This window comes from Uranotaenia lowii, chromosome 3 (genome assembly GCF_029784155.1).
Source record: "Uranotaenia lowii strain MFRU-FL chromosome 3, ASM2978415v1, whole genome shotgun sequence".
Lineage (NCBI taxonomy): Eukaryota > Metazoa > Arthropoda > Insecta > Diptera > Culicidae > Uranotaenia > Uranotaenia lowii.
The window spans coordinates 23,261,755-23,288,980 of record NC_073693.1 but is presented as its reverse complement, the minus strand read 5'-3'; the positions used below and the strand labels follow the sequence as shown (position 1 = coordinate 23,288,980).

Sequence of the window (27,226 nt, the reverse complement as noted above, 5' to 3'; positions counted from 1 at the left end):
ATTGCTGTTAAAAGCCAAAGTCAACTCACATCTATCATCGAAACAAACCCTTCCTAAAAAGCTTTTCTTATCCTTCCCACCATCCTTTGATTCCTTTCCTTTATTCCTTTGACTCCTATTACCGCTCCTGAAAGTCAAAAAAAAAAAACATACGCCAAAAATACCTTTCCTAGTAAAATCATTTTCCTACCCTCAACATCCTCTGACTCCTATCCTAAGCTATCCGTGTATCCATTCCCCTCCTGAAAGTCATGCAGTTTTTACTGCCCATTGCTGTTGCTGTTGCCCTGCTGATGCTGTTGTTGGTCACCGATTCCGTTGCTGCTGATGGTCCCCCCAAGATGATTCCCTGATGTTGGTTCTGATTCTGTTGCTGCTGTTGCTGCTGTTGCCTGTCCGAGATTTTGACCTGAAGTTGGTCACCTGTCTATTGCTACCAATACCACCAATTGCCTCCCGGCCCCAAGATAAGCTGCTAAAGTGTGCTACTGTGCCCTCATTCACAATTTAGAACCTGAAAATCATCAAAGTGCAAAAACCAAACGATTAGGGGAGGAGCGGGCTATATGCGCCTATTAAGCAGAACATTGATTTAATCAAATATCACATCGAATATGTGTACAAAAACTATATACACGTGTGAAGGCATCTGTTTTCTATATATTGGAGTAATTTTTATGTTAAAATTTTCTTCTGTTTCCAAGAAAACGATTTTATTATAAGTGTTGTCTAAAATGCCGAACCTCAAACCGTGCGGGCTAAATGCGCCTATTTATATTATGAACAAAATTTCTGTTTTTGGGCAATATTTCCGTATAATTTCATTGAAAGTGCTAGAAAGTAATAATTTCCGTACGACAAAGCTGAAGATTTATAAAAATCTATGTGTATTAAAATTTTGTGGAATAAAACATAAGTTAGGGTTGCCATACTATGGAGGCAGTTCATCCATGAGAAAAACTTTATCAAATCTGATTTAAGATCTTCAATTCTCTCTAAAGATGTTATTCAGAGCATAGATTTGAAGGTTCAATGATAAAAATCATTTATTTATTCTATTTAACCTGTTATTTTAGGATGGAGGCATTTTACATACATGATGGGGGCATACAAAAACACACTATTATTCCACTATATAATCATTATTAAACCTCTACAAAAGCTGAAATATGTTTAATTTCTTAAGTTCATTTGAGTAAGAAACAAAAACCATCCTAGTTTTTGTTTTAAGCTTCTTTACGTATAATTTTTAAAAGTCGAAATATTACATCAAAATGTATCAAAACCTTGTATGATTTTTTAAATTTTTTTGAGTTTGTAAATTCATAAAATTCTTTCATGCCTAATGTTCTAAGAGTATCACCCTCAAAATGCATTGGTCAGATAAGCTGTCTAGTCAGCCATTTCATCAAACAGCCGTAGGGTCATTTAACCCGATAGGCCCATTTAGGAAACCTTTCCCCTATCATCATCTTTCGATATTGGTTACACGCTATCATCGCTATCGTTTATCTGATGACATCGGTGACTGAGACGCCCCTGAGCTGAGGTAACGAAGACGTCTTTCCCCATCTATTGGTTTGCCGCACTATCATCGACGCTTATCTAATGACATCACTGAGACGGCTGAGGCGCTCCTGAGCCGAGAGAACGAAGACTGCTTTGGAAGACGCTTCTTACTAGGTACCCGACGCTGCCCCAAAGACGAACGAAATGCCGAACCAAAGCAACGACCCGATGGTTCCCGATCTATTGGTTTTTTCCTATCTACCCGACGCTGCCATGATGACGAATTAAATGCTGAGCCGAAGCATCGACCCGATGGTTTCTCGATGACCCTCCTGCCTGAAGAAGAAACTGGATTTGCTACTGGATTTGCCCAAGCTAGAGAACGACGCCACATTTCTCACGCGACGCTTTGATGATGGAGTTGGAACGGTCAGCCAGCGGGTCGGACTGTTGCAGCACGATGGTATCTATTACCAAAAGATTCACGACGCCCGTATGTATTTTTTTTCTAATGATTATTTCCTGAACGATGGATTGATCTTCCCATTCTACACTTTTGAACGCATTAATTACTTTGATTCAATATGTTTCCGTTGCCGTTGAGTAGTTGGATGCAAGATTAGAAGAAATTATTGTTAAATGAGAAAGATGTATGAGCCGTCGATTGTTACTTATAATGCTTATCAAGTTAGTGTGGTTGACTTGAATTCTTATCTCGTAGCCTTTACCCCCTTCCTATCCTATGGATGATATTTTAGTGAACGATGCCCTAACAAGATATTTAATTCCTAAAGCTGTCGTTAATTCTGTTCTTTGCGATGATAAATTGAATATCTCTCACATTAACGTTCAAAGCATTTGTGCCCGCAGTATGAGTAAGTTTAACGAGCTTAAAGATTTTCTTATTAATAGTAAAGTAGACATTTTTTTCTTATCGGAAACTTGGTTAAATGAGACGATCCCAGATTCAGTTATTTCCATAGATGGTTTTAGCTTAGTTCGCAATGATCGAAATCGAAATGGTGGTGGAGTTAGTGTGTATATCAAAAAAGGTTTTAATTATAGAGTTTTATCAAAATCTGAGAATGGTAATGGTAATACGGAGTTCATATTGCTTGAATTTACTTGTAACTCTAATAAGATTTGCTTTGGAGTCTACTACAATAGACTGAGTCGATTTGGGGTCATTTTTGAATTTCCCAAACCCTGGGGTCTTAAAAGCTTCGTCTTGGTCCAAAACTCATCCATGATTTTTTGCAGAATTTTTAAGTAACGTTTACATGAGTAAATTTGAACTTTTAGGTTTGTATGGGAAAATTGAATATTTTGTACTGAAAAATCAACATCGTTTTTGTTTCTTCTGTGGAACCGAGCCAGCTGACGGTTTTTGTGCCAATTTATAAAATTCCTTGAGGAAATTTTCCGCTGAACAACTTTGTCGAAGACCGTAACTTCGTATTTTATTTGGCAAAAAAGTTATTAGCTGTTTAATAGGGGTATGTCTTTTCGCATTGATAAACAGTAAATTCAATAGACATCACTGCTGGACCCTCGCTAAGTATTGCATGAAAAGTAGTCATGCAATACCTCGATAGGCACCCTGCAGTGATGTCAATTTAATTTACTGTTTATCAACGCGAAAAGACATACCCCTATTAAACTGCTAATAACTTTTTTGCCTAATAAGATACGAAGTTACGGTCTTCTAAAAAGTTGTTCAGCAGAAAATTTCCTTTGGGAATTTTATAAATTGGCACAAAAACTGTCAGCTGGCTTGGTTCCACAGAAGAAACAAAAATGATGTTGATTTTTCAATACAAAATATTCAATTTTCCCATACAAACCTAAAAGTTCAAATTTACTCATGTAAACGTTACTTAAAAATTCTGCAAAATATCATGGATGAGTTTTGGACTAAGACGAGGCTTTTTAGACCCCAGGGTTTGTGAAATTCAAAAATGACCCCAAATCGACTCAGTCTACTACTACAACCCCCCCGGGCAAGACTGTTCCGAGCTGCTCCAAACTCACCATCAGCAATTTATGATGCATTATAAAAATTCTTTTTTGATAGGAGATTTAAACTATAATCTTTTGAAACAATCTTCAAGAAACAATATTCTAAAAGATACATTATGCAGCTTAAATATACGATGTATCAATAATGAGCCCACTTTTTTTCATAACAATGGTAGTTCTTTACTAGATTTATTATTGACGGATTCACCTGAAAGTGTCTATAGGTTTAGCCAGATTTCTCTACCTGGTGTATCGAATCATGACCTGATATTCTCGTCCCTGAATTTTACAAAACAAAATGACTCGAATGGATACTGGTTTCGAGACTTTTTAAATTTTGATAGAGGTGCACTTTCTAGTACTCTCAATGAAATGAACTGGAATTTCTTCCTCAGTATAGATAATCCTGATATGCTTGTGGAAATATTGAATTCGTTTTTGCTGTCTTTGCTTGACACCCATTTTCCACTGAAGTTTAAAAAGCATCGTATAAAAACATGGTTCAATCGTGATATTGAAATAGCTATTATTAACAGAGATTTAGCTTATAAAACCTGGAAACGATCGAAATCGATTGATGATAGAACAATATTCAAAAGATTGCGCAATAAGGTTAATACATTGATAACTAATGCTAAAATAAGGCATGATAGAGCAAAATTAAATTTGAACTTACCTGTTAAAAAGTTTTGGGATAATTTGAAAAGTTTTGGACTAGGCAATACAGAGAAGTCCTCACGTGTTACAGAATTTTCTGCTACAGATGTAAATCAGTATTTTTGTTCCAATTTTACACCGGATAATGATCAAGAAATTTTTATACCCGATACATCAACTGGGTTTCATTTCAGACGTGTTCATGAATATGAAATTGTTAATGCAGTTGCTTCAATTCAATCCAATGCTACTGGGCTTGATAACATTCCAATCAAACTTGTTAAAATTGTTCTTCCTTATATACTCCCAGTTTTTAATCATCTTTTTAATACTATTCTCAGTACATCTAAATTTCCCTTCCAATGGAAAAAAAGTTAAGGTTATACCAATTCCAAAAAAATCCAATAATCATAGTATTACTAATTTAAGACCAATAAGTTTACTTAGTTCTGTTTCAAAAATATTTGAAAAAGTTGTAAAAAACCAAATTTTGGACTTCATCAATCAATATAACTTGCTAAGTGATAATCAATCCGGTTTTAGAGCTTATCATAGTACCGAAACTACCTTAATGAAAGTTCATAACGACATTGCCATAACCCTTGATAAAAAAGGACAGGCCACACTTCTTCTCATAGACTTTGCAAAAGCCTTCGATAGAGTGTCTCATAAAAAACTTGTTGAGAAATTGATATCTAAATTTTCTTTTTCTGGATCTGCAGCAAAGATGATAAAATCATACCTTCAAGGACGTTCCCAGGCAGTTTTTATAGATGATTGTTTTTCGAGTTTGACACCTATCGAATCAGGCGTTCCTCAAGGGTCTATTCTAGGTCCAATTCTTTTTTCCATTTTTATCAATGACTTACCGTCAGTATTAAAATACTGTAGTATTCAGATGTTTGCTGATGATGTACAAATCTATTTCTGTTCTGAAAAGTCGTTGCCATTAAACGTTGTTAGCAATAGAATAAATTATGATTTACGAAGGATTGATGAATGGTCGCGTATAAATCTCTTGCCTATTAACCCAGCAAAAACAAAAGCATTATTATTTAGCAGATCAAATAGAAGTACCGAAGCTCCAACACTAATCTTGGCAAATTCTGAAATCGCTTTTACAAACCATGCTGAAAACCTTGGTATTATTTTTGACCGTGAATTGTCGTGGGATAGACAGGTTAATAGACAATGTGGCAAAATCTATGGTTCTTTGAAAAGGTTAAACATTACCACAAGACACCTTGGCGTTGCAACTAAGTTAAAACTATTCAAAAGCTATATATATCCACTGTTCATCTATGGAGATTTCGCGTATTCAAACTGCTCTGTTAGGACTATGAACAGACTTCGTGTAGCATTAAATTCATGCGTTCGTTACGTTCACAACTTGTCTAGGTTCTCAAGTGTTTCCCACCTTCAAACAACGCTGATTGGATGTCCCTTCGATAATTTTTACAAATATAGATCTTGCGTTGTTATCCAGAGAATACTTTATAGCGGAGGCCCACATTATATTAAAAGTTTATTTGTTCCTGTAAGAAATTCTAGAAATATTAATTTTGTTATCCCATCGCATTCTACAGCTTATTACAACAATTCGTTTCTGGTTAGAGGCATCTCGAACTGGAATAATCTTCCTACCCAATTAAAATCCTTAAAAACGAGATCAGAATTCAAAAAAGCTGCACTAGTAAGATTTGCATAAATTAAGTAACAATCGGATAAGAATAGTAGTAGATATGAAAGTCATCAGAAACTAAATGAAGTAAGTTAGTTAGTTGCAATGAAAATCTAAACAAACCCTAATTGTAACACATAAAAAAGATTTTATCTTATGTTACAAGAGTAAATAAATACAAATACAAATAAATAACCCCTAGAATGTACATCAACGTGTGATAAATGCATACCCGAAAACCCCGATTCATTCCTCCCCATTTCGCTGCACCCTACTTCAGAGTTGTGAATTTGCCTCAGGTAAGAGAAGCCGACCCTGTGTATAACGACGACTGAGCTAGCCATCGTTACAATTTTTTTTTCTCCGGAACCTGGAAAAGTATTACAACCGAAAACGTCAGGCATCATCAAATGGCTGGGACAATATAGGTGGATATTTTAGGAGAAAAATAAACATCATGTATCGTACCATTACATTTCCGAACATCCGGACAACCCCTAATGCCAGTAGTAAGACTAGTGTGGAACATCAGTTTCGCGCTACATCAGCTGATCGGGAGACAATCAATCTGCTTCGATGCATATCTTTAACTGACTCCCGTGCGTGAATCGTAAGCTGGGTTGCCAGGTGCCCAGATTTGTCTGTAAAACCAAGACTTTTGACCCTTCGTCCAGATATTGGTCAGACACAGATTTTGCCCAGATTTTTGCTGAGAGTGCCCAGATTTTACAGATTTTCAAAATTGAGTGATAAAACCAAGATTTATGCATCGGATTTGATCCGTAAGTGCCAGATTAGACTGAAATCTCGCTTGTATTTATTGGTATTTCACCAAGCATTCATTACCAATTCTTTTTTTAATAAGATCAACATGATACGTGGTAGGAAACAGTGTTCTTAGCGCGATAATAACCTGAATACCACAAGAAACCCCCCCCCCCCCCCCCCCGCTCACACGCACCGTCAAATGTCTTATTTAGTATCAAATTTGTGATCTTCCCTGTGCACAGACAAACACAGACTTTTTTTCAAAATTGCCCACATTTTTACTCCTCAACACCTGGCATCCCTGATCGTAAGGCTGATGTCATGCTGAAGCAACTAGCAACGCGACCTACAACGCAACGTTCACACGACTAACCAGCTCTCATTTGATCTCCATGGAAATCGCGCAGACCTGTCATACTGGTCGCTTTGTGTAGCGCGACCAATCTGATGCCAATGTGTTTAGTAGCGCGACTAGTAGGAAATCCAATAGGAACATTGTTTTTTCTCGATTTGAAGCAGTGATTCCGGGGTTTAAGCACAATAGTACGAAGATCTTGTGATAATAAACTAAAAACTATCTTAATCGGCGAGAAAATTTTCATGAATTCTTAGTTCCGGCAAAAAAAACAAGGAATTTTGTCGGTTCAAATTTCGGCATTCTTGCAATCCGGGTCGTGATTTGATGAGTTTTTGATGGCTCCGGAAAAAAAGGAGACGATTCAAAGCATTATCAGATATAGAGAAGTGATGATTTGTAGGGAATTTCAAAGTGACAGGTCGCGCCAGCATGACATACCAATGCAATGCAACGCAATCTTATTGGAACGTCGCGTTGCGTTGCGTTGCTAGTTGTTTCAGCATGACATCAGCCTAACTCTACTTAACAACCCGTTCCCTGTATCGTAAAGTGCTAACACGACATGCCATGACAAGACATGCTAAGTCGTCGTGACTCGTATGTATGCGTGTAGTGATGTTGATGAAAAGAATACCGACGGGAAAAGGACTAGCGGCCGAGAGAGTGTGCCGCTTGCAATAATTGTCTACACATCTCCCCTTCACACTAAGAAAAGAAATGAAAAAATATGCACTATTTCGGTTTCAAAGCTTGCCATTCTATTCTTTCCTTTTCCATATATTTTCGCTTTTTACTTTTTCAGTGTTTGAAGGGATGTCTTTTAAAGAGAAGTTGAGGGCCCGTTTAAATTTTTTCTCTGTTTAACCTTCCGTCACAGCTGAGAATTTTAACGCAATTGTGCTTTTGTTTAAAGTTATCTTTATTAATATAAGATAATTAGCAATAACACAATATTTCTTATTATAATCAGGATTTTATTAATAACGGAGAACAGACTGATCTTGAATTTTACCAGTTTTTACACCTCTATCCTTCTACACGAGTATTAGTCTGAAAGGTGGTCGACAACCTCATAATCTGCTATTAGTTGCTTAACAGCATGAATTGTAGTGTATTATTGTATTTCTTTTATTTTCTTAATTTTTTTTGTTGCTGGTTGGTTGGACCTTGTGGAACTCTCTTCGCTATCAAACTTCAGTCTGAACTCGCATCGCGACTGGAAACTTAAGCCTTTGATTGGAACTCCCATCAGTAGAATACGAAAATACGAAAAAGGAACCTCTTCATGTGGATCCTCTTTATCCACCGAAATTTCGTAAAGTGAACCTTCAAAACACACTTCATTTTGGTCCTCCCGATCCAACGATTATCAAGTTGTAGACCCTCCGTCTCAATTCTTCAGTTGGACCTCCCGTTTCAGAAATTTGCAAGCAGCAAACCTTCTGTCTGCACTCTTCCGTTGGATCTCCCCTTTCAACGATCTTTTACTCGACATCTCTTCTTACTTGGTTTTTTATTTGAAATTGGTCATCTACTGAATAATACTAAATATATTCGTCACCCATGAAAACCACATGCAAATTAATAAATTTATTAAATATGTTATCGAAGTTTATTAATAATCATTTTAAAATTATTGTTTTGTCTAAATTTATGTGATCTCAGTGGAATGTACATTTTTCGAATCATTTCCGCAGTCAACCATCAACTGTCTCACTCGTGTGAGAAGCAGCACCATCATATTGCTCTGAAAAAGAAAAAAGACAAATATTTTTTTCGGATAAGCTAAAGAAGATGGGTTTCAGAAATAAATAGTGTAGGGATGAGGTTAAGGAAATATAAAATAGATGAAAATTCTTACATTACTTTTAAAAATACTTGATACTGGCAACATCGTAGTTTTCTGGAAGGCATATTGAAAATTTGGCAACTTTGTACAAGGCCTAATGTTTGGAAAAAAATAGTCAGTCATTGGTCTATTCTTGTGAGCAAAACATGTGGTCCAGTAATTTCAAGAATTGTCATGGTAAATTCACGACAGATAGGTATTTTTTCCAGGATGGTTTTTCATGGTTTTTCTAAAATAGATAGGTACTAATTGTTTTACTTTCAATGAATTAACTTTCTGTTAAAATAAGTTGAAGTTGAAGTCACATCGTGGAGGGTTTATGAAAATCAATGCACTTTCTTACTCAAGGGCTCTAAAACTCTAAACGGCCAACTCATGAACATAGAAAAAAATGTTTCAATTTGATTTCCATTGTACACTGACTCATAGTACCCAGTTTGATGGATTCGCTTACCTACAAACTTTATTTTGCTTTTTTTATCCTATACCATTACTGTTATTAAAACAATATTTTTCGGACAGTCATCATATTTAAACAAATATTTTTTATAATCCAGTTATTAGTCTGGTCTTAAATGCATCAAAATGCAAATCAAAGATTCATCTTCTAAATTTCAATTCCAAACGCTGGAATATGAGTGTTTTGACTCAAGCATTTGTTAATTTAAAAATTTGATCCATCCAAACATTAATTTTTATGATTTTAGCTAGCAGAATTTATGCAGCATTTTTTACCCCTAAATGTATGCAGCACCTTTATGCTTCTTCTGATTTTTGATCGATTTTTGATAGCAAATTTGTTAAATTTTATTAGGAAAAATCCAAAAAATACTGAAATTACACATTAAATATATAAAAAACTGTAAATGTTGAAAAATTTTCATTTGATAAAGTTTTCAACTAAGTTTTTTGCAACATAGGTACCCCTTTTTCTTAGTAGGGTGAAAATCGAATGTTTTTGTTCATTAAGAAATAACCGGTAAAACCAATAATTTTTCTGACTACGTCAATTTGATTTCTCATCAACATTAAAACTTTTGATGAACATGTGGTATGATTATCTGTGGACATTATGTTTTAGAAGTCAATAAAGTTGAAAAGTTCATCTCTATTTCTTCTAACGGCAAATTTGAATATTCTATAATCTTAAAATGTATCAGGTTGGTAATTTCTAAAATACTAGCTGAATATGATCAAAATTGGAGACAGTTGGAGTCATTGAATTCATACTGCAATGTAGAGAATCTAATGCAACTCCACGCTCACCATAACCTCGATCGAATTGAATGCAACGCGGCGCAGAGCAGTGCAGCATAATGATAATCGAAGCATGATGATCAAAGTGGAAAACTTGCACTTGAAAAGAAGAAGAAGAAAAGTGCAACACCGATCGCCGCACTGCAGTCAGTGTATGGGATTTTGCAAAAGTAAAACGAAAGGCCAACAAACTTTAAACCCGTTTTCTAACCACGATTAGGCCTGGGCCCAGCTTCGGGCCAGCTTGTTTGCCTCGCGGATACATTATTTATATCTAAGCTCTGTTGGGCTTAGCTAAAATGTTGAGATAGGAGAAAAATGGTTTAAGCAGAATCTTTGTAGTTCATATAAAAAGATGTTTATTTAACATATTTGGAATTTGGAATTTGGTACTGAAAAAATTGCCTGGAGTCTTGTATAAGTCAATGTGAATCTAAATTTAGGGGCTATAATAAGCCTAAACTTAGGCAGAGAAGTTTTATATAATTTAGCTATAAGTTTATTACTAGGTCATGTTATTAGAATCTGATGTTGAGATTTTATGCAATTATAAAAAGTGCTTAAAAATGAAATTTCGGTAATTTAAGAAGTGCAATCGAAAGTTCCCTCCATTACGAGCACGTTAAGCCCCTGCCACCAACATTCAAACAACCTATCTAGGTTGCCTACTTTTGATAGTTTAAGTTCAATGTCCGATTTCCCACCCGTGAGTGCAATTTTTCCACACTGCAGTCGCAGGTTTCGGATTTCATCTTAAAGCAGTAGGTATGGATGCACTTACGAATTCACCGGGGGACGAAATAAGAAGGAAAGTCTCCATCGTGACTCTCTCTTTCACCCGCCAAGCTGTGATTTTGGCTCGGGAAAATAACTGGGTTCTTTCTTTCTTCGGGCTTTGAAGTTTGCCAACCGCAAAAGGCAGCCCAGCGAGAGGAAAGAGCGTTGCACTTTTCTGCATTTAGGCACATCGGCACGATGCATGGCTGCAAAAATGGGCTCCATTTGGAGGAAAAGTGAAATTGTTTCACTATCGTACCTATGAACCGTGGAGAGTTTGCTGCAGCGGTGCAGTTTCAGGTTTTCAATTTCAACGAAGCTTTTCTGTGGGTAGAAAAAAAACACACACACAAGATGGATTGTTGACTAAACAACACCGTAACTTGGTTTTGAAATCTTGAGATCAATGTGCTAAAGATTAACAGTTAATTGGAAAATTCGAAGCAAAGTTTGGTGTTCTACGAAAACCTTTCGTTAGCTATTTAGGTAAAACTGATTAATTTTCCGGAAAATCACAATTTTTAAATCAAGATGCTGATGTTGCTATCGTCACCTCACGAACAGCGCAGAATAAGGACCCAGTACACAGCGGATTTTTATAGGACAACACTAGATTGATGGAAATAATATGCACTTCTGTTCTGATTGCATAAATAAAGGCGACATCGAAGTGCTGTATAGGCGCGTAGGGATAAATAATCCGAAAGGATGAAATCCCAGAAAAAAAAGGAAAAAAAAGTACTGTAGACGCCCCAATTTATGCAACTGAAACGAGCAGAATCTTGGCTGGCCGCATTTTATATGAATAAAAAAAACACTATTAAAATAGCATCTGAATCGAAGATTGTCAACGGTTAAATATTTTAAACTATTTTATTACAGATTTGTTCGATGTTCTCATGATTTAACAATAAATTCATTTAAAATTTTGAAACAAATTTCAAATAAATCAAACCCAGTACATTTTACACCATAGTAGAGTACATTTTACACCATTTTTTTTTAAATTCTGGATAATACAAGCGGTTTTTAAAGATCACGATGGTCTCTCAAGAGTCAGGACAAATACTGAAAAATCAGGACACTTTTCACTTCTTGATTCAAAACATACACTTATATCACCTTAAAGTGTGAAACTATAACAGATACTGTTGGGAATCGAATATATTCAATATATTGATCAGAGGCTAATTGCTGTTGAAGATAATTTTTGTAAGTTTTTTCAAATAAATAATTTCTGCGCTTGGAACCAAACGGGTATTGTAAGTGCAGAAAAGCTTCTTTGGAGAAAACACGCTTTAATGTTTAAGTTTTGTCATATATTTTCCGGAATATTGCTGTTATTGTTCGAAAGTAAATATTTGAAACATAAATTTTATTAATCTTAAAAATGTACCAAGTAGATTTTTGAAATATGAAAAATAGTTTGTCATTTTTAACTCGGGAATGATCATATCTACGTTTTTAGAGTTTCAATTATTAATGAAAACATTTCATGAATTTTGAAGGTTTCATAATTATTATAAATTTTAAAACAAAACGAAATGTTCTCTATACATTGGTTAAACGCCTGGTAATAGGCAATAAAATTTCTTGTGATACTGTTTTTTTTTTTTCTTCAAAAATAGCTATCAAATTCATATCGAAATACCTATACGTAAAATTTCAGCTTAAACGCATCCCTTTTATTATCAAATTCGTTGCGTTTTAGCTTTTAAAACGCTGTGGAGTTTTCGCACAGTACGAATCAAAGTTTAGTAAAACATTTTTCTTGAGTTTTCAGGTGAATTAAAACTTCTAGCTGCTAGTAAATTACTAAACGATTTCAAAACTAGCTTTGTTGAAGTCAATAAATCTTCTTAAATTAAATCTGGACCATTCAAAATAACATCTGGAAACATTTTGGAAATCTTGTTTAGGATTCAACGGTTTTGATTTGATGAAATACAATTTTTGCTCAACTAGTTTTTTCCGTGTGTACCTTTCAGCTTCGTTTTTGTATTTGACACCTAGAGTGCGCTGCAATTGGCTTATTCGTTCCGATTTCCGCTTGTTCCTTCGCCCAGGATTCAACCCAGATCCAATACGTCATCGATTATGAAAAATATCTCGTCTTCAATCCGTGCAAAGTGCGTGCCGTTTTCATCTGTAAGGAAAATTATTAAACATCCAGTGAAAAACTTGAAGTAGTAATTTAAAAGTAGTGTTAAACTAATCTCCACATCCTGTGTTATTTGAAGTAGGTAAAGTTCAGTTGATTAATGGGGAATTTAGTGCGTAAAAATCCATTTCAAATTTGGTACTTCTCGGAATGCGAAAATTTTCACCAGTCGGCCATTTTGAGATGGGTGGCGTAGCACCGATCTGCGTCGAGATGTTGATGTTTCTCGTTGGGTGGAATGGGTGGATCGATACAAGTTTTTTTTTCTGCTCCCAAACTGAATCGTATTTTATGTGATGTAATCAAAACTGTCTTGCAGGCTAAGCTAGAAGCATCAACGAAGCATAATGGCACGCTACCGAGAATGGGACCTGCAGTGCAAGGTCTACGTTGGAAATTTGGGTTCGTCGGCTTCGAAGCACGAAATAGAGAGCGCCTTTGGCAAATATGGTCCGCTGCGTAACGTTTGGGTGGCCCGCAATCCTCCGGGTTTCGCCTTCGTCGAATTCGAAGATAAACGGGACGCCGAAGATGCGGTTCGCTCCCTGGACGGAACGTGAGTGATAGTTGGGAATTTAAATCAAATCTTGATTTAATTAAAATTTGAATGTTTCGAATACAGGAGATGCTGCGGAACTCGGATCCGGGTGGAGATGTCCTCTGGACGGTCACGTCGTGACGATCGAACCCGGCGGCCTCGTCGATCATACAGGTAAATTTGGCCGTTAGCCATGGCTTTGGTAGGGATATGTTTTTTTCGAACAAACCGAACTTCATTCTCAGACAAAACTTGACAGGGAAAAATGTTGATCTTTTTAGTTCTGTTTGACGAATATTTTAATGACCGCTAACACTAAATCTCTGAGAAAATCAGTTATTCTTTCTGATATCGTTAAAGATAAATCGAAAACAGATGTTTAGAGCATTTTGTTTGGATCTTATTGGACAAGTTTACTTCTTACAGATAGTATGGGTTATCTTATTCTATTTGATATCAAAGCACAGTTCAGACCTAATCCTAATATTTTCAAAAAAGTAGTATTTCTCAGACGTAGCTCAGGAATATAATTCTTAAAAACATGTTATGGGGACTTCCCAACACATTTCTGGAAATTGCATGACATATCACGAATTTTAATTAAATAAATTTAGATAGCCAACAAAATTGCTCTAAACATCTGAAAACACCTCTTGGCATAGTTTTCTGAAACAGGTCATTCTGAACAGCATGTAAATAATGCAGTCTAAAATACTGATTAATTTTGCTAAATTACCTTTAACTTGTCGATTAGAAATTTATAATTTATCCCCACACACTTCTTTGTGAAAACTCATTGTAACCTTCGATGATCAACCAAATTTCAGGGCAAGCTCTTCTATGAAACTTCACGTCAGCAACTTCCGCCACAGAACTTCATCTAACCAACTTTCTACTACTAGTTCTACTACTACTACTACTACCAGTAGCTCTACTATTAAGCCTAGCGCAACTATCATCAAATCCACCACCAAAACCACCACCACCACCACAACCACCAATACAGCCATCATCACCACAACCAACCAAAAGACCACCACCTGTTCAGCCTCAACTTCGATCTCTTCTAGACTTTTAGTATCGCTTTTCGTCGTCGCGCAAGCCCTTCAACTACTTCAGCCGCTGTTGCGACATCATCATCTAGTCCTACTTCTACTACCACCACTACTACTGCTACTAGAACTACAACAGCAGAGATCGCCAACGTCAGCACTTCCCCAACAGCTGCTGCATCGTTCGACGAGCCCATCGCTGCTGCCGCTGAAAACAAGCACCACTTCCGGAAGCACTTGCTCTCATCAGCAGCAACGGACATTTTACAAATTCATCCTTCCTACTTGAAAAGGTTCCGAAATGGCATTGAAGTGCTGAACCTGAATCTGAAAATAATCTTGAGCGGGAGCCGCTACTCTAGCACATACAAGAACAACGGCTCCTAGCATCAGAAAACTTAAACTCTACCGGACTCTGTGGTAGATTGGTAGCAGCTTTGCCAATGGTTATTGGTCATCGAAGCCACCGCCATCGACGATTGTCCACCACCTAAAAAAAAGAAACACCACGGTAGACGAACGCTTCGTCTATCTTCCCGGTTTACTCTTCCTTGAACCAACAATCGAAAACCTACAACCAACATCATCACACCTCTTCTCGTCAAACAACTCTTCGAGCGCGCAATCTCCAACGAACTTCTTCATGACATCAGCCCTCCCAATTTGTGTTCGTTCGACCGACCGACAAGCTAAGGCCGCGCGATCATCCACCAACAACTACTACTTCTAGTTACTAGTATCATCAATCAGCGCTCCAACCGCTTCTAGAAATCCAACCTAAATAGTGCGTAACCGCTAGTAGCAAAAGCGTCTTCGTCCCCTCCAAGCTGCGCGTAATCAACACACGAGCTACTACAATCGCAGGTCGAACATTAATCTTGGCCTGCGAGTGTCAACTCTATACCTGGGCCGTCAAGCGCTTCGTTTCGTCCAGCGGAAAAAAGAACAAAACTACATTACTAAACTACCGCGATCAACGCCCGTCTGTTAGTAGCCACAACTGCCAACCACAATCCAGCACACCATCCTAGCTTTTCCGAGTTTTGAGCCATCTTCCCCCAGAGGCCGCTACTCTTCCCATCAAAAAATCTTCCACACAGCTACAAAACCGCGCCGGCACATTGTTGCGCAAACGGGAAAAGGTAGGATGTTTTTTGTGACTGCAAACCAAGCCGATTTTAAGCTAATATTATGTTTTTTTTTTACTTTTTACCTTGCCCCATGTTACTTATCCCAAAACTTGAATATAAACATGTCTAGTGAGTGCGATGGGTATGTTTTGTGCTCACCTGTGCTCTACTATTTGTGTTGTGTTCACATCGGTTCCGGTATTTGTTTCCCCCAACCAATTTTTAACCCAAGTTCCTTCCGGTCTACGAAGAACTTGCATCGTCACCGTTTTCATCCACAAAGTAAAATCGCGCGAACTACTTCAACGATCGCATCCCACCATCAAACCCACGACTACCATCCCAACAGTGCAACAAGACTGCGCGTAACAACTTCTCGGAAGGCAACCACAAATCCCGCCCGCGTCATCTGTGCTAAACATCCTTTATCTGGATCACATTCCATTTATCTTCACCATCATCACAAAACTCATTAGCTCCTGCAAAAAAAAACAGTTACGCATCGTTTTATTGCTGACTTAACAGCCTTTAAGGTCCTACTCACAACCTCTAATCAACTGTCATAAGGAGAGCCTTTTCTATTCAAACTCTCTCACTCAACGTTCGGAGAAATGAACGCCAAAGGCTGCTGGACATCGTCGCCCCAAGATCATCGACAACACACATCAAACGCACCACATCCTATACACACGAAATCCATCCTTTCTCGTATGAGAAAAAAAACCAAAACACATCAACCAGCACATACATCACAACCAACAAACATCTTCATCATCAATCACCAAACCAAAAATCAGCTCTACTTGTATGTAAATATGTCCGGAACTATGCTGGTCTCCGCCGCCCAAACATCATCATCGGTACCACCATCAATATCTAGGACGACATGGTTCCTGGACGACCGTCATCCCAACAACCATGTCTCGGCTGTCTACTTGCTTACGAGGAGGATGGGTAACAACACTTTTGTAGTACCATCAGTTTCACAGAAAAAAAAATCAAGAACAATTATCAAATGGTAATTTGTTAAAAATTTGATTACCTTTTATGGGAAAATAAATTAAAGTATTCCACCGATAAAAACCTTCAGTTGCTCAATAATAATTCGACTGTTAATTATTATGTTTCATATTTTGATGTAATTTGCTCCAAACATGGATAAAATATTTTGTGAAAATACGACTTGAGCTTCAATATTACAACCAAACTTGTTCTTAGTAATCTCAATTTTTCCCTTATGGCGCCCATCCTCCCGAGCAAAGCATACTGTCAGCGGAATCCGGAACGATCCCAACTACTCTACACTTCTGCTTCAATCTCTACACACAAATCCCGTCAGTGGGGTGGTGCCGAACTTGCATCAACCCTTCCTTTCAACAAGCGCGCCCTGCCAAAAAAAAAAGCCAACGACATCATCGTTCAACTTTATTAATTACAACATCCGACCTTATCAACCAACAACAATGCTACAACTACTATCTACAACAAACCATCATCAAAAAAAAACAACAACCTCCCCAAAATCAACAACTAGAACAACAACAACCACCACTTCTCAGCAACTAGCCAGAACGAGTTTAACCTACATCTCCGGATGCCATCTCTTGCTTCTTTTTCTTCCTCTCTTTTTAACCGCGCCGATCGAATTGATACGGGCGACAATTTGATAAAAAAAAAACGCCAAAACCAAAACTTAGGTCCCGCTCGCCCCGCCGCTCCCGCACTCGTTCCCGCAGCATGAGCCGTGACCGGGAGCGCGACCGCCGTAGCCGCAGCGGATCCCGGGAACGCCGTTAGAGAGGACCGGAAACAACCACTGGACAAGCGAAAGCAAACAAAACTTCGGACGAATTGATAAATTTTCTATGTCGAATGCCTCCGAAACGGCGGGCAGACGACGACACTAAACTTTAAGTAAAACATAACTACTTTACATATATATTATTTGAGTTACTTTTAAGTGAAGCTAACTAACTGCAAACACAAACAGGTAGAGTTGTGACGATCGAGGATGGAATCTGAGCAAAACGTTTTGCTTTCTTTTTCTAATCAATTCAATTTGCTTTTATGTTGTACACCCCCCTTCTTGACCCCTTGATTCATTGGTTTTTGTAGCTGAATACAAATTTATCTTTCAAAAGTACAGGTATTATGAAGTCCATTACAAATAACTATGTTCAAATTTGAAAACTTAAAAACCCGCAGAATAAAACTGTAAATTCAACTTAAACCTCCAATTCTCTCGCAATTTGTATTAGTTAGAAGAGTCTGTATGTGCAGAAGATAGTCTTTAACCGATAGCATTTTGATTTAGGAAACACGCAAGTTTTCGAATCCACCCACGTTTTTCTTTTCTCACAAAACAAATCAAACCAGTTAATATCATCATCGAACTCCTAAACTAATTGTAAAGAAAATACAACAAAAAAGAGCAATTAAGCGAAGAAGTAAAGAAGGAAAACCCGCCTCGTTTTTATTACACAAAAACGTAAAATGTATTTTTAGTTTTTCAAGTTAGAGATATATAAATACAAGTAAGATACAAACAAACTAAATCACAAATTCAACTTTTTTTTTCAATCATCACAATGATGACAGACCGGCAGTCTCTAGAGTTCGTTCGCTTGGATTTCATCGTCCGTATTGTTGTAAGCTGGTTCCATGATTAGGCGATCGTTGCCTCGGGCTGCGTTGTTGAGATCGTCCATGTCCTCGTCGTCTTCGTCGGAGTTGTCCGAGTCGTCGCTTTCGTCGTTGGCTGCAAAGAGGATCAGACCGAAAAAAAAATTGGTTAAAAGACCAATTACACAGCAAAAATTCTACAATGTTTAAAAAATTCAAAAGATTCCATTATAATTATTTCTGAAATTACTAAAGAAAGTCTTTAATTATTGATACTGAAGATTTTTATCCATTCAAAAAGTTTGTGAAGATTGCAAAGCATTTTAGCACATTGCGGACCGAAAACGAGATATCTCTTTTTTTTTCACCCGCCGCTAGTGTGTTGCGCTAAGAAGCATAACTCAAACGTTATGAATCTAATAATTTAATTTATTCTACGAAATTAAATATAACAATTTCAGTAACTCAAAGTGACTAAATTTGAAGAATTTGGTCCAGTGGTTTATCTATAAAAAGCAATTTCTGTATGTTTGTTTGTTTGTTCGTCCTCTATAGACTCAGCCGTCTTAAGAGCTAGAGTTCTAAAATTTGGCATGGATGCTCATTAGGACCAGGAATAATGAAAAATATATTCAGATTTTTTGAAGACCCCTTCTGAAGGAGGTCGTCCATACAAGACTAATATTTTTTTCGCGATATTGACGTTACTTTTCGTCGGATTGTGTTGAAAATTTGCACATGAGTGTTTTGAAAAAACGAGCAATCGGTTTCAGGTGTCAAATTTTGTGTAAGGGGTCGTCCATATTAAATGTTCGCTGTTTTTGCGATATTGATGTAATTATACATCGTATTCTGATAAAAATAGGATACACGATGCACATGGGAGTTATTGGAGACAAACAATTGATTTAAATTATCCAAATTAAAATTAACTTTTTACTGTTAATGCGATATTGTCGTTATTATATATCGGATTCAGATGAAAAATGGTACACGAGAGTTTTGAGGGACGAGCAATCGATTTCAGGTATGAAATTCAGTGCAAGGAGCCGGCAAAGGGGTCGTCCATATTGACCTTTCAATATTTTTGCAATATCGTCGTTATTATACATTGGATTGCGATGAAAATTTGCACACAGTATCAATTTCAGGTTTCTGTTGGAGTCGAAGTAATCCTGATATGCTGAAGATAAATCTAGGCAATCGTACACACTTAATCTTTTCTCCTGTGGTCGGGACGATTTCGTCCTGTATTTTCAACAGCTGAAATTACAGGACGATCTCAGGACACAAAAACACTACAGGAAAACCACTGTCAAAATCACCTGTAGATTCGAAACGGGTTTCTCCTGTATTTTGTAGGAATTTGCGAAATTTTCCTGTGCGCTCGAGACAGTTTCCTTTCATGTGTACATGAAAATTAGGGGTTTGTTTTCATAAATTTAACACTTTATAAATCAAAACTTCATTTATTATTGAGATGTATGGTTTTTAATATCAACTTGCGGCTGGTCCTTATATATGTTTAATTCAGATTGTTCCTGAAAAAAAAACGATGGAATGTTATTTTTTCAGTCAGTTATGAATATTTTTTAAAAACATACCTCCATAATGTTGTTGATTCTAGCGGTTTTCTGAATGTTCAGCTCTAGCAACCTGGTGCTAGAGCTGAAATCCTGATAATTCCTCGACTTTTTGTCGTCGAGCTTCGCCGGTGAATCCATTGGAACAAACGGTTCTTCCCAGGAGGCTTTCAGCAACTTCCGTTGTCCCAGCTTAACTACTACTCTGGCCGCACTTTATCGTCTCCAGTGTATCTTTGGAAGAGAAAAATTGTATTGAATGATTGACTGAGGCTTTAAAAGTTCTCTTTTTAGACAACACAACTCACGGCTAGCTGTTTTACTGTTCTTCTTAAAGTTTTCTGTTGAGCTTTCAACTTTCATCGCTGATCGCTGAGGATAAACAAAAAAAAAGCGCGTCAGAAAACAGTTGACAGCTGAAGTTCTCCCGTGATACAGGAAGATTGTTCGAGTATCTGTACACTCGTAAGAATTTCATTCTGGATTTCAGGAGAAATGATGCGTTTCGAGATTCAGGAGGGTTTTCATTCGAATTTCGTATGAATTCAACCATTTTCCTGTGGTTCGAAGAGTCGATATCCCGAGGAGGAAAATTGCGTTTTTAGTGTGTAGACTTTAGTTCATAATTACTATTCAAACCTACAAGACGTAATCATCACACGCGTAATTCCCATAGGTTATGGGCCCAGGTCACGTCGTTTGAAAATTTTCAAAGATGAATCCAAGGGACTATCCAGTTTGGAACCCAGGTGGTGCGGATTTTACCGAAGGTCAGGATTCTGGAGAACCAAGAGAAAATGGTCAGATTCCCGGCAGTAGAAGCGGCGGATCCGATCATGGTGAGCAGCGAATGGTTCGATCCGGAGGAGGCATTACCTTGGCCATCGAGAAATTGAAACACAGAGACAACTACGTATCGTGGGCATTCTCCATGAAAATGAGCCCGATCCGGGATTGTTGCTGGAATGCGGTGATGCCCAAGGAAGGTGAAATTGTGGACGAAGAGACGGATATGAGGGCGTTGTCAACGATCTGTCTGAGCCTGGAGAAGACCAACTTAAGTTTAGTCATGGATGCAAGAAGCATGGGACAAATTGAAGACGGCTTTTCAAGACGACGGTATCTATAGAAGGATTGGGTTGCTACAACAACTGGTATCGTCAAAGCTAGAAAATTTTCCAAAAATTGAGGCCTACGTTGATGCAATAATTTCGAAAAGTCACAAACTGTCGGAAATTAATTTCCCGGTGAGCGACGAATGGTTGGCGTCAATTCTGCTGATGGGGTTGCCAAAATATTACGCCCCGATGGTGATGTGACTAGAAGCGTCCGGTCAAGTCTTGAGGTCCGACTTCGTAAGGAGCAAAATATTGAAAGACGTCAAGGTGAAGCAAGATCTTCGGAGCGGCGCAGATGAAGGAGCTCTGTATTCGAAAGAGCAAAAAAGGCGACGAGGCAGCGTTAAGAAAGGCGTTTGCAACTCATGTGGCGAAACAGTTCATTTTGCTGCAAGTTGTCCTAGTAAGGCCAAAGCGATGAAGAAGGACAGGAAGCGAGCAATGTGTGCTACATTTGCGATGGGCGATGCTGATCGGAACGAGTGGTATTTCGATTCAGGCGCGACTTGCCACATGGCGAAAACTGAGGTAGATTTCCAATCGAAGATGAAAATTTCCTAAAATGTTGGCACCGCAAACAACAACAGCATGTTGGCGAAATCGAAAGGCATCGTCAATTTGGATTGTCTTGAAGGAGCTGCGGACGTGAGCGACGTACTGGAAGTTCCGGATTTGGCGACAAACCTGTTGTCTGTTGGAAGAATTTGCGAGAAAGGCTTCACGGTTGTTTTCACAAAAGACGACTGCAAGGTTCTCAACAAAAATGGCCAGATTTTTGTTTCGGGAACTGCTGATGGAGGATTATACCGGCTGAATCGGAAAGCACCTAAGGCGTTTTTATGCAATGATCTAGATCTTTGGCATAAAGACTCATTTGAACGTGCATAGTCTCAAACTGCTTCAAAACGTTTCAACGGGAATGCAGCTCAATGGGTCATCGTTTGCTGGTTGTATGGAGTGCATCGAAGGAAAACAAGCTAGAGCATCGTTTCCGACTAGCATGACGAGTGTACGAGAGCGTTTGGAACTAGTACACTCTGATTTGTGTGGTCCATTCGAGATTCCGTCGCTAGGAGGATGCAGGTATTTCATCAGTTTCATCGATGATGCTACGAGGAAGCTTTTCGTTTACATTTTGGAGACGAAAAATCAAGCCGTTGAAGCGTTCCAGAATTTCAAAGCCATGGTTGAGCGCCAGACTGGTCTCGAACTAAAAGTGTTGAGAAGCGATAATGGCCGCGAATATGTGAACTTAAGTTTCAAGCGAATTCTACAACGTGAAGGTATCCGACATCAAAAGACCTGCCCGTATACGCCGGAACAAAATGGAGTTGCCGAGAATCAATGAATCGAACGATTATCGGAAGGTTCGCTGTATGCTCAACGAGGCGAAGTTACCGAAGGAGTTTTGGGCTGAGGCTGTGAACACGGCAGCCTATGTCATCAACCGATGCCCGACACGTGCTCTGAATGCCCGAAGAAGCCTGGGCAGGATCGAAGCCCGATTTGAGCAAGTTGAAAGTTTTTGGTTCGACTGCGATGGTTCACGAGCCAAAATAACGAAGAAAGAAGCTGGATCCGAAATCAAAGCGATGTTCGTTCTTTGGCTACGCTGACGATACCAAAGGCTTCAGGGTACACAATTCTGAAATTCAAGACGTCGTTATAAGTCGATATGTGGTTATTTTCCATGAAGGTCGATGTGAAGGATTGAAGGACAAGCGACATGAACCGGTCAATTTCTTGGAAATTGTCTTCCCTGAGCCAGCTGTGACGGTCGTTGAGGCAACTGTGCCTCAAGTTTCGGAAGAACCTTCAAGCTCGTCAGCAGAAATCGTTTTTTTGTAGCATCCGGTCTCCCACCGTAATCTGGTAGACCTGCTGAAAACGAGCATGAGTTGAGGCGCAGCGGTCGGGAGCGCAGGTACCCAGGCAAGTATAACGATTACATTTCTTATTCGACTTATATGTCTCCCCATCAACACAGACGACCGAATGTTTGGACGATCCTACGAGCTACGAAGAGGTATTCGGTCGGCCGGACCGTGAGCTGTGGATTGCGGCGATGTGTGAGGAAATTGCAGCTCTCGAATCCAACAACACGTGGGTATTCGAGGATCTACCGAAAGGGCAGAAGCCGATAAAAAACAAATGGGTGTTCAAAACCAAACATGGAGCCAGCATCGATTTTGACGAGGTGTACGCTCCAGTCGTACGGTATTCCACGATCCGATTCTTGATGGCGATGGCGGTGAAACACGATCTGCAAATCGAGCAAATGGATGCGGTTACGGCATTTTTGCAAGGCGAGCTGAAGGACGAGGTGCTGTTCATGGAGCAACCTGAAGGTTTCGGCGGCAATCGAAGGAAAGTTTGCAGACTCCGCAAGGCGATGTATGGTCTCAAACAGTCCAGTGGGGTCTGGAACAACCAGCTGGATCAGGCGTTACAAGAATTCGAATTGACTCAATCGAAGGTGGATACATGTCTCTATTATCAGGCCACGGAAGTAAAGATACATGTCTCTATTATCAGGCCACGGAAGTAAAGATGCTTTTCGTCACAATATACGTCGACGATTTTCTTATCTTTACCAACGATGATCGGACGAAACAGCACCTGAAGAGGTTCCTGTGTGATCGATTCCGGATGAAGGATTTGGGTATCGCTAAAAACTGTCTCGGAATTTGGATCAATCGCGATTTGGAGGCAGGAGAAATTACCCTGGATCAAGAAACCTACTTTAAAGATGTTCTCAATCGGTTCAAAATGATGGATTGTCATAACGTATAAGGAAGCAGTAGGTTGTGTTCTATACCTTTCTCATGCAACCAGACCCGATATTCCGTATGCAGTGAACGTGGTAAGCCAGATTTGCCACAATCCTGGCAGTAAGCACTGGACGGCGCACTGTGGCCCAAAAGGGCTAAAAGTGGAACTTTTTTTGTAGCGCCTCTGTCTTTTATCTTATCTCTTAAGTGTCTTCAGAACATTTGCTTCCTCAAACATGCTTCATAACTTGAAAGCATCAAAAGTTAGTCAAAGTCCACTATAAAAAAATTGAAAATTCTAACTTTTTTATTTCAATAAATAGAGCTTTACTTTACACTACAAAGTTGTAGAATACGTGAAAATATGGAACTTTGTTGAATACATCAAAACTCTATCTCTTTTCAGAGCAGAGTTATAAAGGTTTTGTTTTGAAACTTATTCAAAAGTTAGTTTTTAAATCTTAACTATAGTTAGATGAGGCTTTACATGAATAAGATGTTCTGAACATTTGTTGGTGCATTCCAATCACACGTTTTGCATTAGATTTCAACATTCTACGACGTTTCCTAGCCAACTTATTGCAACTTTGAGTTTTATTTTTACTCAACTTCACGAGCGCTTATTGCAAAAACGTGCAAGTGAATTTTTAAAACTAATGAACCACATTGAAGCTTGAACTGAGTGCAACAAATTGGTGATGTTGTCATTTTTCTCCACGCGCTCATATTTGAACACAACAAGCATATATTTTGATGTGATGTGTTTTACGTGTTTCCATAGAAAAATGATTTCCAGGCTACGTAAATGCTACGCAAAATGAAGGCGGTCCTTAATGTGTTAACTTATGCTTTAAAAATATCTAATAGGTATTCGTTTTGGTAAAAACATGTTCAATAAATCTGTCAAATTTCCGTCTTTTCTACAGAACAAGGAAAAACAAATAAGGTACACCGGGGCAAGTGCAAACTCGGGGCAAGTGCAAACGATCAACTTTCCTCTGTTACAAAAAAATTAAAAAATATTTCTTCTTCTAGAAGTTGTTGTTGTTGTCCAAACCAACAATCTGACATAGATAAACTAAACTTTCTTTTAATTATTCACTAAAAACACGGCACTGTTTGATTTCACACGAATTCAAGTACGTACTAGACATGAAAAGAGTGTTTTTGTTTTGCTTTTTTTGGCTACAAAAAAGGGAATTCAAATCCGATTTTTCGTTGAAAGGTGAGTGTTTGGGACTGATATTCAAGTGAAAGCAAAAAATTTATAATAAATTTTCAGTATACCCTGAAAATTGTGAAAAGAATATTCACTCCTGTCAACCCACACTGCGGGGCAAGTGCAAACGACACTACCGGGGTAAGTGCAAACGCACCTTTAAGCCATGTAACATCAGACATTAAAAAAAATCATCTCAAAAATGATTCAGCATTATATTAGAGTGGTCAGAAAGGGTATCCAAAGTGTTGTATCTGAAGCGGATATTCAAAATTCCGTAATGCCTTGGCAAATGAAAGTCTTTTGCTTCAAACAACAGTCAGCAAAACTGAGGTTCCAAAAAGTAATTAATATTGCAGAAAAACAGCAAATACATAAAAAAAAGTTGATAAAACATATCGGAACATGTATTAAATTCGTTTTAGTAACGATACACTGACGCATCTTTGAATAAGTTTGGAAAAAGCATTGCGTTTGCACTTGCCCCCATAAACGGGGCAAGTGCAAATTTAGAAATTTTTTCACAAAAGTGCCGTTACTTTTTACAAACATTTTTTAATTTTTCACTTTCAACGGGAATTTGTTGAGAACCATTTTAATGATGCAACGAACGATAATTGATAATTTTTGAAGATTTACATATTTTTCTAGGACATGTGAAAGTTGAACTATGGTGAAAACCGTTTGCACTTGCCCCGGTGTACCTTAAATGAAAACTTTTTTAGCTTACCTTTTTTTTAAGTTAAAATAACTCGCGGTCTTTTGGGAAGTTGATTGTTGAGTTACCGTTATTCTCAAAATACAGACTCCGTTCTATTTATTTATTTAACATCCGAGCAAAACCGTTCATTTTGGCAACATCCAAAAAATACCCTTTTTTTGTCACTTTTTTTTTTATTTAAATTTCAAATTAATGAAAATTAACGTAAAACGTCATATTATCATGAATGTTTTTAAATTTCGACTAATTATATTAGTTTTAAGCATTTAAAACATGAATTTTTCCATGTTTTACTGCTTAAAACTAACATAATTGAGTCAAATAAAAAAAAAATGCTAATATTATGTCTAACATCAATTTTGATTAATTTGAAATAAAAATTAAAAATAAAAAAGTGACAAAAAATAGTTCGATTTTAGCAACAAAAAATTTACGAGCGCGTCGCCAAAAACGAACGGGGTCTGTATTTGCAATATTTTACTAGCGAAAAATGCCACGAAGTGGTAAATTCCAGAAAGAAAATTTCAATATTTTACAGTTTGGCCGAATCAGTGCAATTAAATGAATTTTAACTTACTTTCAAAAATTACCTCGAAAACACGAACAACAAATCTTATTGCATATTTTGATTCAGCGCCCAATAATTGAAAATTAGTTTTAGCACCTCAGTCAATTTTCTTGCCTCGCGTTTATTCACAATACAAAGCTATAAACTAGAAATTTCGAACATCCTAATGGTGTAGTTTGAATGAAATAGCTTTGCTACATTTTTTTTTTAATTGAAGTTTTTTTTTACGAAAGTGTTTTCCTTAACCTGAATTAATAGTTCATTGTAACGGATAGGCTACGTATAAGTTAATAAATTACAATTTATTTTTAAATAGGCTTGAGACTTAAACTAAAACATACCATCTTCATCCTCAGAGTCCATGTTGTCCGTGTGCTCGTTAACATTTTTCCCTATCGGTACCAGATCGGAACCAATTTGCGATATCCGGTTTAGCTGAAATTTTGGGAACCGATTAGCCTCCAAATTGATCACCGAAAATTCGTAGCTACCTACCCATTCCTGGTGTTCGGTTTCCATGGCGCTAACCTCTCCATCCTCATCACAGCATTCATCCGCAGCAAACCACAGGTTATTGGCCACCGCCGGCCTCAGGGACGGGAAAAACGGAAGCATCGTTGTCGGTTGATTTTCGAATAGTAAAACAGGTTTTCGTCCGATTCGGTTTGTTTATCTAGCATCCGTTTCGAGGACGACCCAAGTAAGGAACGCGTGGAAAATGAAACATGTCTGACAGTTTAAAACAACATGTGAAATCTAGGTGTCGCGCCAAACTAAAAAAAGAATCGTGTAGAGTAAACAGACATTCAGGCGGATACCCACATCCGTAATCCCAAATTCTACATTCAGGCGTTAAAAATTGAAGTTC

At 37.9% G+C, this 27,226-nt stretch overlaps 2 protein-coding genes and 1 long non-coding RNA gene across 5 annotated transcripts; 1 reads left to right on the top strand and 2 right to left on the bottom strand.

Moving 5' to 3' along the window:
• Positions 1-12,976: 12,976 nt before the first annotated feature.
• LOC129753249 (serine/arginine-rich splicing factor 3-like) lies at positions 12,977-18,323 on the top strand. 3 transcript variants are annotated; one of them, XM_055749046.1, is made up of 5 exons: positions 12,977-13,114; positions 13,356-13,592; positions 13,659-13,748; positions 14,402-15,768; positions 15,887-16,512. In XM_055749046.1, the coding sequence occupies exons 2-4, from the start codon at positions 13,384-13,386 to the stop codon at positions 14,913-14,915; spliced, it is 813 nt and encodes a 270-aa protein (XP_055605021.1). In that variant the 5' UTR covers positions 12,977-13,114; positions 13,356-13,383; the 3' UTR covers positions 14,916-15,768; positions 15,887-16,512. The 3 variants fall into 3 exon arrangements, with proteins under 3 accessions (XP_055605021.1, XP_055605022.1, XP_055605020.1); XM_055749047.1 differs by lacking the exon at positions 15,887-16,512 and adding an exon at positions 17,454-18,323 and having other exon boundaries at positions 12,986-13,118; XM_055749045.1 differs by having other exon boundaries at positions 12,986-13,118.
• Positions 17,863-27,027, bottom strand: LOC129753250 (anaphase-promoting complex subunit 15). The gene is made up of 3 exons (XM_055749048.1): positions 26,854-27,027; positions 26,700-26,793; positions 17,863-18,514 (listed from the first exon to the last, which is right to left on the bottom strand). The coding sequence occupies exons 1-3, from the start codon at positions 26,971-26,973 to the stop codon at positions 18,366-18,368; spliced, it is 363 nt and encodes a 120-aa protein (XP_055605023.1). The 5' UTR covers positions 26,974-27,027; the 3' UTR covers positions 17,863-18,365.
• LOC129753251 (uncharacterized) lies at positions 19,780-20,519 on the bottom strand. Its single transcript, XR_008738921.1, has 3 exons — positions 20,270-20,519; positions 19,983-20,195; positions 19,780-19,919 (listed from the first exon to the last, which is right to left on the bottom strand). It is a non-coding gene; the product is annotated as an uncharacterized LOC129753251 (long non-coding RNA).
• Positions 27,028-27,226: the final 199 nt, after the last annotated feature.